At 43.0% G+C, this 18,757-nt stretch overlaps 1 protein-coding gene across 2 annotated transcripts; it reads right to left on the bottom strand.

Moving 5' to 3' along the window:
* Positions 1–12: 12 nt before the first annotated feature.
* Positions 13–18,741, bottom strand: gemin5 (gem (nuclear organelle) associated protein 5). Of its 2 annotated transcripts, XM_086308257.1 has the most exons (28): positions 18,307–18,739; positions 16,647–16,801; positions 15,788–15,969; positions 15,182–15,333; positions 14,894–14,986; positions 14,433–14,565; positions 13,723–13,888; positions 13,067–13,279; positions 12,552–12,637; positions 11,234–11,316; positions 10,139–10,275; positions 8,853–8,926; positions 7,830–8,011; positions 7,520–7,659; positions 7,191–7,362; positions 6,896–7,114; positions 6,755–6,811; positions 6,555–6,680; positions 6,275–6,370; positions 5,992–6,129; positions 4,306–4,453; positions 4,075–4,194; positions 3,758–3,968; positions 3,428–3,682; positions 3,054–3,216; positions 1,861–2,365; positions 1,532–1,619; positions 16–977 (listed from the first exon to the last, which is right to left on the bottom strand). In XM_086308257.1, the coding sequence occupies exons 1-28, from the start codon at positions 18,446–18,448 to the stop codon at positions 813–815; spliced, it is 4,401 nt and encodes a 1,466-aa protein (XP_086164383.1). In that variant the 5' UTR covers positions 18,449–18,739; the 3' UTR covers positions 16–812. The 2 variants fall into 2 exon arrangements, with proteins under 2 accessions (XP_086164382.1, XP_086164383.1); XM_086308256.1 differs by having other exon boundaries at positions 13–977; positions 3,428–3,968; positions 18,307–18,741.
* Between the last annotated feature and the right edge of the window lie 16 nt (positions 18,742–18,757).

Raw genomic sequence — 18,757 nt, 5'->3', positions numbered from 1 at the left:
ACGAAATTTGACATGTCAGTGTGTATATCAAAGGTGTGCTAAGACGACCATTAGTATGAGTTTTTCTAAGGGAAGCTGTGTAGTGAGAGACCACCTTCACTACCTTCTGATGCACACACAGTTCTAAAAGCTTTTCATGATCATTTTAAATCAGTTTCTTTTTTTAAGACTTCAGTCTCTAGAAGCGGCAGATATTTTATGCATCGGTTTTTACAGTTAGGACTAAATATGTAGAAACACCAGTGAAACTGAAAACAGTGTTTGGTTATTTTGCTCCAAAATAAGGCTTTAAAAACTTTCCCCACACAGTCACCTCTGCCATCATCTCTTTTGGTGAATTCTCCACTGGGTTTAAACTCAGGGCTCTTGTTCAGTCCGGCTGGACATTTATGTTCTTATGCTTTCAAAGGTAATAGATATTACTCCATCCAGCCCAGTTCTTATCAATATACAGTAGATCCATCAATCTGTGATTGTAACTATTATAGAAATAATTTGACCTTGTCCGGCTTCAGAATTGGTGAGACTCCTTCAGGCACTTTTAAATGTGGAATCAAGCTGACTCAGGACTTTTTATTAAGTTTGTTTTTATTGTAGAAAAAAACTGCAGAAATGCTGCTTTGAGTGTATCAGAAAACTCAAAGAAACATATCAGAGTGTGTAAAGTCTGCAGTTTGGAACCACGTGCTTTTTGAGGTGTCTGACTGAACACATCTGAGCATGCTTTGTGTGGATGCAGGTAAACAGTCAGTGTAGCAGCGGAGACATGAAGTCAGACCATCAGACGGGTCCCCAAACTGCCAGCAAATGAATCAGATGAGGAATCGCTGCGAGGCTTTCAGGACAGAGGGACTTGTCCCATATTTACGAAGCAGATCTTTAGCTTCTTGTAGGAGCGAGTCCGAGAAAGACATTGAAGATTTGCTGAGATGCAGAAGAACCAGACAGCATTCCACAACATCTGGGTGAGGGTACACCTGAAAGACAAAAACATTCATTCTGTAGCCCTGGGGATCAGTGTTTCATCCTAATAATATATTAAATTGCAAATATAATAATACATCTAAAAACTGAAGAGCATCTTACATCACAATAAAGAGTTCCTGTGACATGTGAAGAGAAATCTGCAACATAGTGAACTATTTGTGCAACTTAAACTCTTCATACTAAGCACTTCTTGCTGTTAAGATGTCAAACTGTCTGGTTGTGCTAATCAGAAATGGAAAAAAAACAAGGAGCATGATGGGATAGCCAGCAGGTACCCTGAGGGTAGAGCTGTGAGCAGAGAAACAGGTCAAAACTGACACATGAAACTGCTCCCCTCTCTCTCTGTGATCTCTCTCTGTAGGTGGGAGATCATAGAGGGAGCACAAAGGTCCTTGGTATATCTTACTACTTGACTGTCATGTTGAAATGACAAATACTGCACGCACAGAATCAACATTAACATCCTCTCTGAAAGGTTTACTTCCACGACTGCCTTCAGGATACTTTGGGAGAGACGACTCTCTCTTGTAAGCTTTGGTTGTACCTTGAGTGTGTTTGGCAGCTCAGCCAGCTCTTTCTGATGCTTGGACATCTTCGAGGATAATGACAGCAGAGTCTCCGGGTCCTCAGAACTGGGGGGAAGAAACAGCCGCCTGATTCAGCAATCAAAGTTAATCACAAAGAAAATAAGACCACGAGATGGCTGAGACTGATGGGAATGAGGTTAGTTTTAGACATGGCCCTGCCAGATTTCAAAGAAAAAGTGATGCGCAGTAAAACTAGTTTTATAATCATGGCTATAGTGCTATGATCATGGGTCTGATAATCACATATAAACAATAAAAACATAAGAAGCTGGCACAAAGCTCTCACCCCTGCTCAGCCTCAGCAGAGTCCTGACTGTCTGAGGATTCCCTGGTGGTGGAAATCACTGCAGGGCTGTCATCCCGTTTCTCCCCAGAGTCGAGCTGCCCTCCCTGGGTCTGGCTGTGCTGCTGCACCATGGCGGCGAGCTGCTGCTGGATCTGTCTCACAGCTCTCTGTGTGGCCTGGCAGGCAGCGTGAGGCTCACACAGAAGGAGTGATGGATCTAAGCCCAGTTTATGAAAACTCCCACTCACAGGACGGTGGGTCTCTGCCGACTCCAACAGCCCTCCGTTTGACACCTCATCCTTCATTTCATCTTCAGGAGACGAGTCAGCCAACGACAGGGAGAGGCCGTTCTGGATCTCCTGGCTGCCTCCCGAGGTCCTCCACCAGCATTCATACAGGCGGTGGTAAAGGACAAAAGCCTGAAGACTGCTGGCAGCAGCTTTGGCTGCTTCTTCCGTGTGATGAAGCACTTTGGGATGTTTCCGAAAACTAACACTGACATCGCCTGACCAACAGAGAGAAAAGCAATTTTCAGGAAATGTATTCATTATTAATGCAGATTAACCTGTTTATTCCTTTTATTTATTTATTTACTTAAAAGCAGAAAAGAGTACAACATACAAACTGCTCACAGGGGCTCGTCTGATTGTTTCTCTGTATTCTTTCAGGGTCTTTTAACATTACAATATTTAAGTGCCCTGAGGTGACTGCTACGATTTAGTGCTATATAAATAAAATTGAACTGGGTGGCTTTGCAGTATCTGCAACAGCTACAGAGCAATGCAAAAGGCTACCACTGCTACATGCCCAGAAAGGCCGCTGAGCTCAGTGTGGTCACCCTGTTCACATATATACAGAGGCTCCTCCCTCTGCTACCACCAAAAATACAGTCTACTCCTGTGAGAGACACTGCAAGGTAAAGCTGCTAATGCCTGTCAAACACAGTTATTTTACATTGTCCTAACATTTAAATTCATGCATAAAAGTCTCATGAATCTAAGCTCAGATGTTACAACACTTATCACCACAAGGTGTCGCCAAAACGACTGCGACAGAACTTAAGAAATGCTCATCTTCTGGCTAAAATGTCAGTTTGCCCTTATTCTGTCTCAGTAGTGCAGCCACCACATTTAGGATTGATATGATGTACCCTGATGGACAGATGACTTCACTGTTCTGTTAATAGGACGTACCATCTGGGAACAGCAGCCTGCAGAGCTCTGCAGAGACACAGAAGTGTCCGGCCTCTCTCGGCCAAGCCACTGCATGCCACAGCTCTGTCACCAGCTGATCATCATCAGCCAGTAACCAGCTGAGCACAGCACAGGTCAGGTGGAGGGATGAATGCAGCAGGACCTGCACATGGAAAGGCACATGGACAAGATTTTAGTCTAAATTCATTAAAAGACTTCCTTTAGTTTTCTTTCAGTTCTCTGCTTCAAATATGCTTCTACGTCATATTTAAGCTGTTTTTTATATCTTCTGTTGTGCATGCTTCAGTTCTTCTATACATAATACATTTGTTTCCAGCCGTATCATCAATTATGTACCTAGTTTGTGTCTGTACCTGTCTGAGAGGACTGTTAGCAGTGGGCATTGGGCTCTCTGCAGACTTGAGCTCCTGCAGAAGAGCCCCAACGCTCTGATGTGAAACAGCAAACTGCTCCTCCCACACATCTCTCACTCGATCCATGATGCTAATGTGACGCTCACCCGGTGACGCCCACGGGTGACGGGAGGCGCAGGATGCTGCAGGACTAACTTCAGAGTCTCCCAGCATCTCAGAGAGCAGCTCAGCCACACAGAGATGCAGCCTGTGGACCTGCAGAGGATTGGAACAGGTTTCACAGACTTTCAGTTCATCTTCTAAACCCAAATTCACACTCCGACTACTAACCAGGAGGCTGTCTTGCAAACTCAGAACCTCCTGTGCTCCGACCCAGTCTCTAGCAGCTGCCAGATCTTTGGCACATCTCAGCGACAGAGACTGAGCCAGAGAGGAGTCTCCTGAGATTCTTGCTAGACTGGCCGCGGTCCTCAGTGACAAGACGTCATTCTTCCTGGCGATGACCTTGGCGGCGTCAAAGCTGGCATTGGCAGCGAGGTAGCTGGGAGATGATGTCAAACCAATGAGAGAGGACCCATTTAACAATGTTTGCAAAGCAATTTAAATAATCATTAAGAGCAACTTTAAACTTTCTAAACACTTCTCACCACTTAGCTGCTGCAGAAAAATGCCCATCTTTCTCCAGCACTGCAGCCCAACACGTGTACAGCTCCTTCAGGAGAGGTTCGTCTGCTGGCAGCCGGGCTTTAACCAGCGCTATGGCCTCCCTGATAATAACAAATGAACAAAACATATCACCAGAATATGTAGCAAACAAACCTGGAACAGAACTTTTTTATTTAGAGGAACAAAACAAAGCAACAGTAAATAAAGCAAACCTGTAAAGCTTGTGGGAGCGCAGCAAGTCGACTGCCTCGTAGAGTTTGTTGATGGACAGCAGGTGGGACGCCGCTTTCAGGTACTGCTCCTGCAGACACAGCTGCTTGACGAAGGCCTCCACTGTCCGGCTCCACACCACGAACCCAGCTGGAGGAGCAAATAAAACACTTCCCATTACACCAAAAGCAGAGAAAGTGGATCAAGAGCTGAGTAAAGAAACCGAGCCGTTTATATTTTTAGCAAATATCGACCCCATTTGTTGACATGGCCATAAGATGACATTTACCCTGTCAGCAGCTGATATTTATCCCTTGGCTTACATACATTTTGCACTGACTAAATGTTCAAAAACGAACCCTTCAGCTGATCCAGAAAGCTGCAGCGAGTGCGTTAACAGGGACAACAAAGAGAAAGCATATTTCCCCCCACACTGGCTTCTCTTCCTCCCTCTGGAAGTCACAATCAAATTTATGTCAAATCAAATGCTTCTCCTCACATACAAAATCTTATAATCAAACCGTGTCATATGTAAAAGACCTCATAGTACCGTACGATCCTAACAGAACACTTCGCTCTCAGACTACGGGTTTACTTGTGGTTCCCAGAGTATTTAAAAGTAGAATGGGAGGCAGAGCCTTCAGCTTTCAGGCCCCTCGTCTGTGAAACCAGCTCCCAGCTGGGATTCAGGAGACAGACACCATCTCTACTTTTAAAATTAGGCTTAAAAACTTTCCTTTTTAATATAGTATACAGTTAGGGCTGGATCAGGTGACCCAGAATTCTCATTTAGTTATGCTGCAATAGGGTCTAGGCTGCTGGGGGCATCCCATAATGCACTGTTTATTCTGCACTCACCCTTTTCACTCACTCTGTGTTTATACCCCGCTCTGCTTTTAATCTTTAGTTATTATTATATTTCTCTCCCGCTAAAAGGGAGTTTTTCCTTCCTATTGCCACCAAGTTCTTGCTCATAAAGAGTTATTGGATTGTTGGGTTTGCCCTGTATTACTGTATTATACTACATCGCCTTGAGGTGACTATTGATGTGAACTGGCGCTATATAAATAAAACAGACTTGAAATGAATTTTTTTCTTAGTTTCTTCAGAAAAATAAAAACAAAAGAAAAATAAGACTGAAATAAATATTAGCATCAGTTGTATAACTGAGACTACATACGAGTCACTGAGCCTTCAGTAGGAAGGAGGAACCAGGGAACAACTACCAGAGTCAAGAAAGCAAACAAACGATGGTGGGAATGAAGAATGAAGACTTTCCTCAGAGTCTAAAATAAGAAAATTACTCCCCCCCCCCAAATAAATAAATAAATAAATAAATAAATAAAACACAGCACAGAGAGGGCCCAGCTGCAGGTGGCATGAAGAGGACACTCTCCATTTTTAACATTTTTCTTTTAGTGGGCTTCTGTTGATCAAAGTCACTGACACTGTGGAAGTGGTCACAGTTGAAAAGAATAGAGAAGGTTAAAAAATATATAAATGAACAAACATAAAATAATAAAATATGTTAGTCCTTTTGTTACGACGTTATGGGTCCCAGATATAGTATAAACACTTTGATGATACACCTGAGGACCAATACATTTTTTTCTCTGCCTACATCTGTGCCAGTGTCACACACTCTGCAAAGGCTCAGTCTCAGGTTAAGTCAATATTCTTGCATTTACCCATGGGAGCGATGGAGAGCAGGTGGTCGTTCAGCTCTCCTTTCTCTGTGGCGAGCTGCAGCGCCCCCTCCAGGTCGCCACTCCACAGCCGCAGGTACACTACGGAGTCGAAGTGACCCGCCTCCACGTGGCCCTCCTCTGAAGGGCAACATCAACGTCACAACGGATGAGTCATCCAACACATCATGTAAAAGAACTCCTCTCCATTTAAAGCTTGTTCCGAGAGCTGAACACGCATTCACCACTTTAACTTTAAAGACTCAGACGAAAAACTAAAGCGCACCTTCTGCATCAAACATGCGGTACAGAGCCTGTCTGTCAGCAAACAGGCCCAGATGGATATGATCTCCCTGGCCTGGGACACAGCCTGTGGGAGGTGCTGGAATATAAATGCACACGCTCATTGAACAGTCCAGATGATATTTGCTTATCAGCTTCGTTTTGCTTTCATGCAAGCAGAAAAAAAAAGGTTAAAAGGGTTACATTTTTAAATAAAACGTTATTAAAAGTATAGTCTTTACAGTAATCACTGTCTAAAACGATAAACTGCATGGTGGTCTTACTGTTGTCGTGTCTGACAGAAGCCAGAGTGATGCAGTCCTGCAGCAGCTCGTCTTTGGGCCGGTGGTCCATGGATGTACTGAGAGGCAACATGGAGCGAGGCTTTTTCTTCTTCAGCCCAGTTAAGTCTTAAGATAGACACACGCACGGTTACATACAGAAATGTGCCAAACACCCGTTTCAAAAGGACATCTGTGCATACCTGGCTTGTCTTTACTCTTTACAGCAGCCGAGGATTTTCTCTGCATCTCAAATGTGGCTGAAAGACAGAAAATATTTGGAGCTTCAACGCAAAAGTAGCAGAAAATCTTGAAATGGCAACTGCTGTTTTCTGAACTGCTACCTGGTGAAGGTGCTGGGCTGCTTGTTGAGCTGGCTTCATCTTCGTCATCTTCACCTGACACCCCTTGTCCCGTCACTGCCCTCTCTCCGATTGTCACCGGCGCTCCATTGACCTCTGGCTGTGCAGCTCCCTCAGCCCCCGATGGCCCAGCCTTCTTGTTCTTCTTCTTCTGCTTCGTATTGGCCTTCATCTTCTCTTTCAGGTCGACCATCTTTTTCCCTGAAAGCATATGCGTGTCACGGCCTGCTGGTCAGACAGAAAGGCCGTTTTGTGCTGGTTACGGTTCTGGCGTTACCTTTAGGCGGCTTTGTGAACTCTTGTTTGGAGACGCTCCACTCCTGCAAGGTGAAGTCCTTCCCTCCAGTCCAGATCACATCTGGATCCACAGGGGACCAGTCCACACACAGCAGATAACCAACGTGTCCTCTGTAGTTAGAGACAGCTGCTTCCTCCAGAACATCCCACACCTAAAGAACAAGAATATTCAACAATAAAACCCAAAGATGTGTCGACATGCTGAGAGCAACATAAAAACACGTCTACCAACTGAAAAGCCAACGTGTTGAGGTAGAGATTCTTATGCATCTACCACCATCATTTACAGGTTTACACCCATCCACTGACCTGCGCTGTGCCATCATATGAGACAGTGACGAGCCGAGCGTTGTGATGCGGACTCCAGGCCATGCTGGTGATTTTAGCCGTATGGCCACACAACCTCCGATAGGGCTCCGTCAGCACCACGGGGCTTTCTGGAGGATTTTCTGCACAACAAACAAAACACTGATGTAAATACAACCACAGCCATCAAAGCCTTAAATATGTCGTTTACCTTTTTACTCGCTCTTTACTGACAGTTTAGATTCTTCCAAATTGACATAATGAGGATTGCAGTACAGTTCGGTTGACATACTACATGTTAAAGAGGACTCACCTATAACAGAGCGGAGATCGTGCACGTAAACGATGGCGTTGCTGGAGCCCGAGGCCAGGAGGCAGTGCAGCTCAAGTGCAGAGCTGTGGTCGTGATGCCACCGTAACGTGTTAATGATCTTGTGGTGCTGCTGGATGCTGCACAGCAACTTCAGACTGGGAGCCTGATATACGTCGATACACCTGCAGCACAGAGCAGCTGGTCAGCTGGTCGCAAAAAGCACAAAAACACTTCAAGCAGAAATGAAAAGCAACTGTAGTCCCGAGACGACAAGCAAACAAAGAAGGCAGTACGGGATGCAACGTATGAGATTACAGAAGAAATATCTGACTTTGTTCACCAACCAGCTACCAGCTGTGCTTTTCATCTATTGGCAGGTTGTGTACAGTGGGTTTACCAGCTGTTGATATGCTTTTTTAGACATCAGCTACTTCAACGTAGCCAAGATATCTGCAAAAAATTACATTTTTACAGCTGAATATTGACCATTATTAGTTACATTACAGCTATTGAAAAAATGCTAAAGTGCATCTCCTGACTTCAGGAGTGCCCTCCTGAATTTTTATTATCTTAAACACACCATCCATACATTCTAACACCTACAGAAAACACATTTTATGACCTCATCCTTTGGACTTTTTAATGACCTGTGAGAACTTTGCAGAGTTGTGCAATAACTCTGTAGGTTCATGAATCCATTTGCTTGTGAAGACATATGATGAGCCACAAAGTGAAACAAACAAGCTGCAAGCCATTTTCTATTGCATCTAATAAATCAAATGTGGTTTGCTTTGAACCTGGCTGGTTCAGGAAGTGTAGACATCTACATGTGTCAGTGTGGCACCCAATCATAATCCCTGAGAGCGACCTAGATAAGAGGGGGCAACAGTTCAAACAGAACAAAATTCATTATTCTGTAGCCTCGAGTCCAGACACTGTCAGCAGACAGTTGGACCCTCAGAGGACTCCCGCCGGCTGCTGATGGTGTGTTACAAAATGGGTCACGCCAGACCGTTCACTCACCCATCCTCGTTGCCGATGGCAACAACTTTCCCATCTGGCTTCCAGCTGAGGTCGGTGTGTGGAGACAGCTTGTGCTGTTGGGAAGCAAATTTTACCTTTGTAACTTATTCAAATCTCCTTTATTTACATTCAGCAGCAGACATGAAACAAACTGTTGCAGGCACGAAGGACCTGCAGAGTGAACTTGTGCTGTCAGCTTTCTTAGTGTGTCAGGTTTTATTTTGCCTGACATGTTGTTGGTTCACTGAGGGCTTAATGAAATCTCTGCACAGATAAAAGTCCTGCTAACAGACTACAAAGCAACAAAAACACGTCTCTATACATGTGACTGCTTTACTGTCCATCTTACCAACTGCACACAAAGCTCTCTTTGCTTGGTGCTGGAAGTGAGATGATGGTAAGGAGGGTGTCAGGCTGGGTTATTTGTGCCTTTATCTGCAATGTAGCCTATAACAGAGGCTTTTATTTCTAGAGTCCTGTTTGATAACTGATCTTATTTCAGTACAAAGTTAGGTTGTTGGGAATTACATCAGGAATCAGTGACCACCAAAGTGATTAGCAATAGATTGCTGAAGATTTGCTTTATTATATTTTAATCTCAGCAGCACTTATTCACCATCCTCTCGAAACATGAAAAAAAAAAAGAAAAAAAAAAAAGAAAGAGGGAAATTCTAGTTTTAAATCATCCTGATTTATCATCCTGATTTAAAACTAGAGGTTAAATTAACGGCGCTTTTGCAGAAAGGCTAGTTTTTGTTTCACAGGGCGTCCACGTTTGTCAGTGAAGGATTTCATCGTATTGGGAGCACACAACAAAGAGTGGAGGAGAGAGAGGTGAGCAATGTTGTGCATATAAAAACAGATTAAACAAGTTTGTAGAACCAGGAATGTGCTACGATCCTGCAATTAGCTCTAAGTGTGTCCAGTGTTAACCAGTGTTACAAGCTAGCATTATCTCAGGGAGGTGGCGAATGAGATGAGCCCTCATGTGCATAATATTTCCAGAATATTTTAATTTAATTAATAAAATATTGGTATTTGTCATCCCTGGATCCATACAATATCACCACATAATCCTATATCAATTTTTTTACCCCACCCCTTACAAATATGATCCGTTCATGTGCGTGACAGTGGTTTCCACCACTGCATTATGGGTAACTACGTGTTAAAGAAAGAATCGTTAGGATCAAAAAGGATCAGTGAGTAATACTTCTGAGTTATTTATCTGAGGATAAAGGGACTGCATAATTACATCATCATCATCACATCAAAGCCCCTCCCACCTTGATGTCGTTAGTATCTCTGATGAGCTTGTCGATGTCCGACGCCTCTCCGTTCAGCTTGTATGGATCGTGCTGGAGTATGACGCCCTCGCTGGCACAGCTGTACAGACTAAAGGAAGGTTTTCCTCCTGCTGTCCCTGAACGCCACACAGAACATAAAACTCAGTGTCTTCATGACGGAGGTCTACTGTGGACAAACTGTGGGTTTCAAGTGTTTTTTGATAGCGTTTACCGCTACATAACAGTGTGTTAAAGCCAATTACTTAAAGACATTTTACTGCATTACAGTAAATACTTTTAGTTTTTAACTAGAACTTAAATGATTAGTTAATTGGACACCTCATTAATTCGAGCAAATCGTAAATTTGTAATGGCATCTTTAACTTGAAATGACTTCACGACTGCAATCTTCACACAGGAGAGCTGAACTTAAACATTTTAAGGACCACAAGTCTCAAAGATATAAATGAATTAAAGACTTGGTTACTATAACTACCCATTCAATATATACACAGGCATTATTATAGGTAATATAGATAAGATAGACTAATCTGTGAACACCAGGTATGTAGAAGCCTTAATGTAAAGAGCAAAGGAAGCATGGCGGCTGACAGCCCTGAGAAGCAGCTGGTCCTGATCTACTCTGCACACCTATTGTAAGTCATCCTGACAATTTGAACCAATCACAAGTCCACGAATGGAGCTGAACTGGTGCCAATGCTGTGGGTAAACTAATTAGCAGCTACTTTTGTTTGTTTAGGAGCCATCAGCAGAATTTTTGGCAGTGCAACAATTACATTTATGGCTTTGAAGCCCAGTGACTGATACGCTAATCAAAATGTCATCTGCTGACAGCTGGTAAAATTAACTTCCTACGTCTTGATTTCCCCACATGCGGCTCAAGAGGAAGGAGGTGAGGAGTAAGTGTTTTCTCAGCTCACTCAATTACAGGGTCGATTACGAAAAGGCGTGCAGAGATGGTCGGGCTTTTTCGCTGACTCTCTGCTTATTTGGTGTCCCACTGCCAGGCTTTTTGCTGGGTCAGAGCGTTCAGAGCAAACAACAGCAGTTGCTAAGAGTTCATTAAGAACTTACCAAATGACATTGGGGGGACCGGGGGCCCCCAGGCCAACGTGTACACCGTTTTTCTGTGATAGGAGCTCGATATCTGAGGAGGCCTGGGAGGAGATGAAGCAGAACAAACGCTCGGTTAGGGATGTGTGATGTGTATAGCTGCAGGAAAACAGGCCTCAAGGGAGTATAAGAAGAAACCACAAGACTCGCACCAGAAAACAAGCAAAAGATGGACTTTGAAAAGTTTTCTGAAAGTCACAAAGTCAAACTCCAACTGAAATCACAACAGTTCTGACGTTTTGCATAAAAATAAATAAATAAGAAAGCAATTTTCTTACAAATTATTTAAAGTTCTGTTTGTTTCTTCAAGTTGATTTATTCTGCATTTCCTTTTTTTTCTGTCAAATGCTGGTATAATACTGGTGGATGAAAGTTAGCAACACCACAGATTCAAATAATGAGATCACCACAAACCTCTTTCACATTCATTTTTACAGGTGCTTTTTTCTAAGCATAGCATTCATGCACTTGCTCTTGGAGAGATGCATCACAGGAAACGTTTGGAGTTCGGCTTTTTGCCCGCAGACACTCTGAGATGCAGGTCGGAGGAGCCAGACTGACCTTCGGATCAGCAGACAACCTGCTGTACCTCCTGAACTACAGCTGCCACATTTTAAATAGGTGTTTTACTTATGCTTTGGGTCTTTTGGTTGATGGGATTTCACTGTATGGTCATTTCAGACACTGGTAAAGCCCTGTAATCCACTAAATGATGCCCCAAAGATTGGTACCAGTGCCAAAATCAAAACACTTCTGAAATTACTTCTTAGGAGTATAAGCTCTTTAATATGTGCAAATTTGATTAACAATTAGGCAAGTCTGATGCAGTTTGTAGATCACAGTATCAGTTTTATTTTGTTTTGCTTTCAAAGGAAAGGCTTGAAGTTTGTTTTGGGAATCTCGGAAAAGGGAAGGGGAGGTGGTGTTCCATACAAGCCCTCAGTTCCGGTTGTGGAAGCCAGACGAGGGGCAGCCAATTAAAAGAAAGTGAGATACATAATGATGTTTTGAAAAGGGAATCAAGCAAAGATCATATTTTACAAATGAACATAAATGATCCTCTGTGGAAAAACACAGCATGGATCACCAAAGTTTAACACATACGCTTCTTCATAAACAATGAAAGTGTTTTGAATACCACCGACACACACTGATATATGCTTCTGTACGTGCTGTCACCGATCGTCTATCAAGGCAACAGCATGAAACAAGCACAAGCAATAAACACAATAAGCATGGGGCGGGGTCAGACAGCTAATCTTAGAGAAATGAACCTTACTTGTTGGAGAAGACGTCATAGATACCAACTTTCCCATCATCTGTTCCAAAAGACAAAGATCCCTCTTTTGTCGGATGCCACGCCAGCTACAACAAATGAAACCCTTTTTTTATGCACTTCATCTTTTGTGTCAGCGAACAGCAACAAGCTTGTAATAATTTAGCCACTATCATGATGGAAGCTTGAAGAACAAAATAAAATTTAAAGGCTGCTTAAAGCCGATAACATAAGTCTGACTTTAATGTCCTCTCAAAGTCTCATCAGCAGCTCCGCTGGATCATTTTTTAAAGCAGACACTCGGACAGCCGACAAATTGTTTTTTCATCCGAGAAGTTGTTTCTTTACTGATCTGAGATCTCATCCTTTAACGTCTTTCAGAAAACTTCCTCACACACACAGACTTTAAAGTGAAGTAAACCATTTATATTCTTCCTGGGTATAAACTGATCATGTCTCTTATTGTCCCTAATAGTTAACCATAAATCAGCTGTGCTTTGCAAAAAGAAACTCCTTACCGCTGTGACTTTGGACTTGATCACCTGCCAGAAGGACCTGACGTCGTACTTGTTCTGAGTGGTCAGCGTGTTCCACACCCGGATCATGTTGTCACCGACACCGAGCGCCAGACATCCAGTACCCACGGGGGAGAAGGTCAGGGCGTAGACGAAACCGCCCAGGGTGGGCAGAGTCCAGCAGCACTCCAGAGAGGCCAGGTCCCAGCACTTAACCTGGAAGAATGAACCAGCTTTCAATGAACTTCCCTCTTTAAAGGCAGTTTAATAATAAATGACAGAAATCCTTATTTGCTTTCATGCAAAATTCCCACTTTAAAAAACAGGCCAGATGAACGCTGGAACACAGCAGTGCACTCATGGCTAAAAAAGCTTCTTCGAGTGAATCTTAACTAGTGCTGGGAGATTAATCAGACTGTGGTGTCAGACGGTTGTTGCCTTTGGCTTTCGTTCTCCCTCTGGCCACCAAGGAGGTCTCCTGATTCGCGTGAGCCCACTGCCAATTGGGTTTTGTTGCTCGATTACTTTCCACAGAGGAGGATACAGGCTGGCAGCAACAGCTGTCCTCGCAAGAGCTTTACAGTTAAAAAACACCCACTGGCCTGTACTGAATTCCATACTGGCACAGGCCATGTACTGTAAGTTCAAAGGTCACTCACCTCTCTGTCCATGGAGGTGCTGATGAGCAGCTCTCTGCCATCCTGCAGGTGAACCGAACTCATGTTAAAGACGATCCTGCTGTGGTTCTGACCCTCTGAGGATGTGCCGAACAGGGTCCACCTCTGCTTCCCTGTCTTGGTTAAATCCCACATGACCAACTCACCACTGGGGAGACACCAAATTAAGCCTATCAACTCAATTATCAGCCAAGCTCTTGGATACAGCTAATGAAGAAGCCCAAAAAAAGGAAACTAAATCCAGCATTGACAAAGCACTTTACCGTTTTACATTTTAATGGGTCTGTTTTATGTTCTATTTTGCTTTGTTCCTGACATTTTGCCAAGAGACTTTCGACAAATACACCTCCAGACAATATCCTGAAAATTAGAGGCCAAATAAAAAGGTCTAAAAAGCAATTACAAGTGATTTTGCTCCCAATTGTTACAATCCTGAAATAACAATCTTCAATTTCTGCTGCTTGCAGCTACATCACAGTTTCATTGAAACAGAGAGAAAAAAAAGTCTGTGTTTTTTATACTGAAGGAAAAAATATTAAAGCAGGCAAGTTATGTAAATGTTAAAGTGATGAGGAAAAATTCAAAACGGGCCACAGTTTTACAATCACTTCTTGTCGTGATCATTTTGTTACTCAGTCAACAACCAAAAAAATCTTCTTTAAACCGTTTGACTGATTGCACACACATTGTACCTGAAGCAACTGGACACGAGCTGCGTCGGCCGTCCCTTCGGCCAATGAACGCTGAGCCAGAGACGCTCTTTCACCCCGGGGTCGACTGCGGTGCCTCTCCTCTTCAGGTAGGGCAGCTTCAGAGTCATGACACCTGCAAGGTGAAGGTGAAGATGCTAAAAGGATTACGTCTTACACCAGGTATGATCTAATCACCTGCGGTAAACCTTTGTCATATCATGGAGTTATCAAAAAAAAAAAAAAAAAAGCTTTTTATGCTGCGTGTGGGGAGGGAAATAAAATCTAACACGAGCTTCAGAGGTGATCAGAATTTGTATACACTGTGCTTTTTTTCCTAAACTCTAACCCTCGTGTTTAAGTGAAATTTTAAACACTCATAGTGAATGAAACATTTTCTTCTTCAAGGCTGATTTCTGCAGCATCAATTAAAAAATAAATCTTAAAAATGAACATGAATCCACCTTTTCCCTTGGCTGTACTCCAGAGCCTTACAGTCTGGTCTTTGCTCCCAGATGCGAGATAGCAGCCACCTCCTCCAGACACTCCATTGGTTGCTATTAGATGAGAGGAAAAAAAAAAGTCTCATATACTTGTGTTGAATTGGCTTCTTCGTGCACAACGAACATATTTTAAAAAGAAAAATAAAGAGGATAATTTAAATACTGCCCAAATCACAACAGCGGTTGCCTCAGGGTGCTTTATATTGTAAGCTAAAGACCCGACAATAATACAAAGAAACACAACGTTACCTTCACCGTCTTCAGGTCTGGTGTAGAGGGCATCTTCATGGGCCAAAGGTGACCACGCCAGCGCATGGATCTCATCGTCGTGTCCACGGAGACGGTGAATCACCTCGCCTTTCTTACTCACATCAATCAGCACGATCATCCCATCTTTGTACCTACAGCAGCATTGTCACAGTTACCGACATCATGTTCACTGAATTTAAATTTTGATTCATTTACAATCAAGACTTCAAATGATCATTAAAACATGTTTATTGAGATTTTTGTCTGTTACCTACAGCTTTGTGAAAGACTTTAAAAGAACTGTAATCTAGATGCTCGACTGATCAAAAATGTTTCTTCAGACATTTTTTTCCTCAAACAAACCTGAGCTCAGAAAGTTGCCCTTCACACGAGTAAAATTTAAAGCGAGTTCTCTCTTTTATGGATAAAAACTACTTTGAAACACTTAGTAGTAGACCCACTTCACTCACTTTATAATGTTAATGTAACCTTTGACAGTCAGTTTGGTAAAATGCAGAAAAACTACCCTCGTTCATGCAAAGCGCTTTAATGTTCATGATCCAGCAGACTAATCTGTCCAGCGGTCGTCTTTCTTGGTATCCTTACCCAACAGCCACATAGTTCCAGGTATGAGGAGAGCAGGTGAGGCAGAAGATGGTTCTGGGCTCAGGGAAGAAGCTGGTCGTGTCACCCGTGTGGTACCAGTGACAGACCACCACGCCTTTCTCATCCCCGGACACCACCAGGTTTTTATCCACAGGGGACCAGTGCAGCGCTGATACGGAGCTCTGTGGACAAAAAGAGACCCGAGTGAGTGCGTGTCACAAGTTCTTCTTAGTCAGGTGTGTGCTGACGGGCAGTGAGCTGCTTCCAAAGACATTTATAGCAAATACTAAACACCAGATACTATTATCTAAATGTAAAACCCTTTGTTAACATTTTGGCATGATGAATCAATATACTAACGTTTTTTTATGCGTTTCATGATTTGTCAAATAAATATCCTTTCTGGGTTTAAACATCTTCCCAATGATATTTAACCAACATGTCATTACATGCAGTTTATTATTCAGATGAATCCACAGACAAAATACTGCTTTAAGGCATCTGCTCAAGCAAAGAATGGAAAATAAATATGCAATGCCCTCAGTAACCTTGACGACTGTTTTAAAAATGCCCTCGAGAGAGAATCACAGAGCTGCTGCAGACGATGTTTTTGCTGCGCATCCCACTGAGTCCTGTCGAGCTCTGATGCTTAACTTTCTTTCTCCAGACCTGGTCAGGGGTCCAGTCTCATCAAGGAGATTGGACCATTTCATATAAATGTGAAAAAAACAACGTGAGACGGCACAACACACATACAAGCTGCTTCCAAGTTGGTGTAGAGCACACAACATCCTGTAGGGGGCGCAAGCACGACACAAAACCTCTTTCTGTGTTAGTGGACACAGGACAGGACACTCACCTGATGAGCTGTGTGCTCCCTAATAAGAGTCTTGCTGCTGGAGTCCCAGAAACGGACACTGCCATCGCTGGAGGAGCTGACACAGATGTGACTCTGCCCTGCATGCTGGCAAAACGAGAAGCCGGACACCAAGTCCTTATGGCCCACGAGCTCACCTGAAAAAACACACAGAAAAGGACACAGATTTCACTGCGACTGGAGGATTAATCTGTTTAATTTCAATTATGATTTTAGCTTCCAACAGTTATAAACCCAAGACAAACTGGAGAAAATATACTAATAATTATTACTTTTTTGCTTTCAGCTTCTAACTTAATCTATAATAGTAAATAATGAGGTTTTACTAGATACAAACTTTACATTAGAAATGTATAAAATAGAGTACAGCTACTAAAGCTCTGAACGTGATGCCCTCTGTGCCCCCTTTAGACTCACCCCTGCATGCTAAAAGTATCACTGCTAGAAAGAGAGCACAGACTTGTGCTGGATTTAAAGTGCCAATCTAAATAAACAGTCCATCTGCATACACGTGCCTTTATTTTTGGCTTCTTCTTAATTTAGTTGTGCAGGCACTTTCGTAAATCAGTGGTGACTGGGAGAAGTGGAAAAGATTGATTTTCTTCACATTTAAGTGATCCAAATAGATGATTTGATGAAGGACTTTTACTGGTATTTCAATAAGAAAATAAAATATACAATAGGTCTATTTTAGTGAGGGCTTTGTGGTGAAAAACAGCCAGTATTCTGAGCCTGCCTGACCACCCTGTGTCCTTCATCATCCTGCCCACCCTCATTTAACAACAACAAAAGGTGAGGCAACAATGAGACAAACTCAAAACAGGAGTGGTTGTACAAGTGGAGGCCAATTACATTTTTCCCGCTTCATCTTTTTTGACTGTTTTGGGGTTGTTGTTTTTTTTACTAGCATTGCATTTGGCTGGGGTCAGTGTCAGTAGAAAACAGTGGACCCTATAGAACCTGGGCAAGTACTCCAACTTCTCCAGGATGGCACATCACTAAGTTTCACTGCCAGGAGGTTTGTAGTGTCTCCCAGCACAGTCTCAAGAACGTGGAGGAGATTATAGGACACACAAAGATACTGTAGGAGAGCTGGACACAATGCTCGGCCTCTTGTGGTAAGAGTATACAGGCAGTTCCTGGAGAATGAAGAAACCACACTGACTGGCCCGCACCTAAATCCAATAAAACACATTTTTGCCATTGTGTTTTCTTCAACCTGACGCCACCTGGGTGTACAGACAAGCACCAGGACAAGCTCCTGGTACAGATCACAGAAAAGATCCCAAAGGATATCCATCGTCTCATTAGGAGCATGCCCTGACATTCTCAGAAATTAATACAAGCACATGAGGGCCATACAAACTACCACAATCGATTAGCCTGTCACTACATTTTTTCACACTGACTTTTGTGGTGTTTTTGGTAAGTTCATCATTTTTATTTCCATCGAATGTTGTAAAATCCTTTCATTGGTTACTGCAGCCCATCAAAGCCCGAGATCCTCTAATCTCTCCGATTTGGTCAGGTAGATACGTTGTACCTGAGTTTAACGCGGTGTTTCTGGCTGCGGGGACTAAAACATGAATGCCACGATCAAGTCTGTGCTATGTGTGGTGTCCAGCGGTGACTGCTCACTCACCTGCCACTCTGCACGAAGATACAGACACATCTATCAAGTAGATGATGTTTTTGGCCCCGACGCCCAGCAAACCGCTGCTGCTGACATCACTGCAGCGCGAGCAGTACCAGTTGGGAGAGGCGGGAAGCGACCGTTCCCGCATGACGCCCTGGATACTTTAAAAATATTTTTTTTTCTTTAATAAAGTCCTAGAAACCTAATCCAAACTTCTCACATGTTACCTGCACTATCGTAGCTACAACACTTATGACCGTACACACAGCGTGGTGTCGTAAATCCTACCGGTGCTTACGACGGAAGCCTAGCTGGGACAATCTAAAATCCCAGGTTGTCGAGTTAAAAGCAATAATTTCCAAAATTTATTTTGTTACAAAAACAAAAGCTATTTATTAATTTCCCTTTTAACACGACATTTAAATGACGATAAATAACTAAAGTAAAGGAATTACAT

This window comes from Aulonocara sp. 'chitande type north' Nkhata Bay, linkage group LG10, assembly GCF_057382095.1.
Source record: "Aulonocara sp. 'chitande type north' Nkhata Bay isolate Kocher_YH1m ecotype deep benthic linkage group LG10, A_spYH_male_GT1.1, whole genome shotgun sequence".
Taxonomy (NCBI): domain Eukaryota; kingdom Metazoa; phylum Chordata; class Actinopteri; order Cichliformes; family Cichlidae; genus Aulonocara; species Aulonocara sp. 'chitande type north' Nkhata Bay.
This window is presented reverse-complemented; position numbering and strand designations above follow the sequence as displayed.

Excerpts from the sequence above, each read along its gene's own strand:
- gemin5 (XM_086308256.1), bottom strand. The coding sequence starts at position 18,448 with ATGCGGGAACGGTCGCTTCCCGCCTCTCCCAACTGGTACTGCTCGCGC. Across the intron at positions 14,987-15,181 it reads CAGACCTGAAGACGGTGAAG|CAACCAATGGAGTGTCTGGA; the intron begins GTAACGTTGTGT and ends CTCATCTAATAG. Across the intron at positions 7,115-7,190 it reads GTTCACAAAGCCGCCTAAAG|GGAAAAAGATGGTCGACCTG; the intron begins GTAACGCCAGAA and ends ATATGCTTTCAG.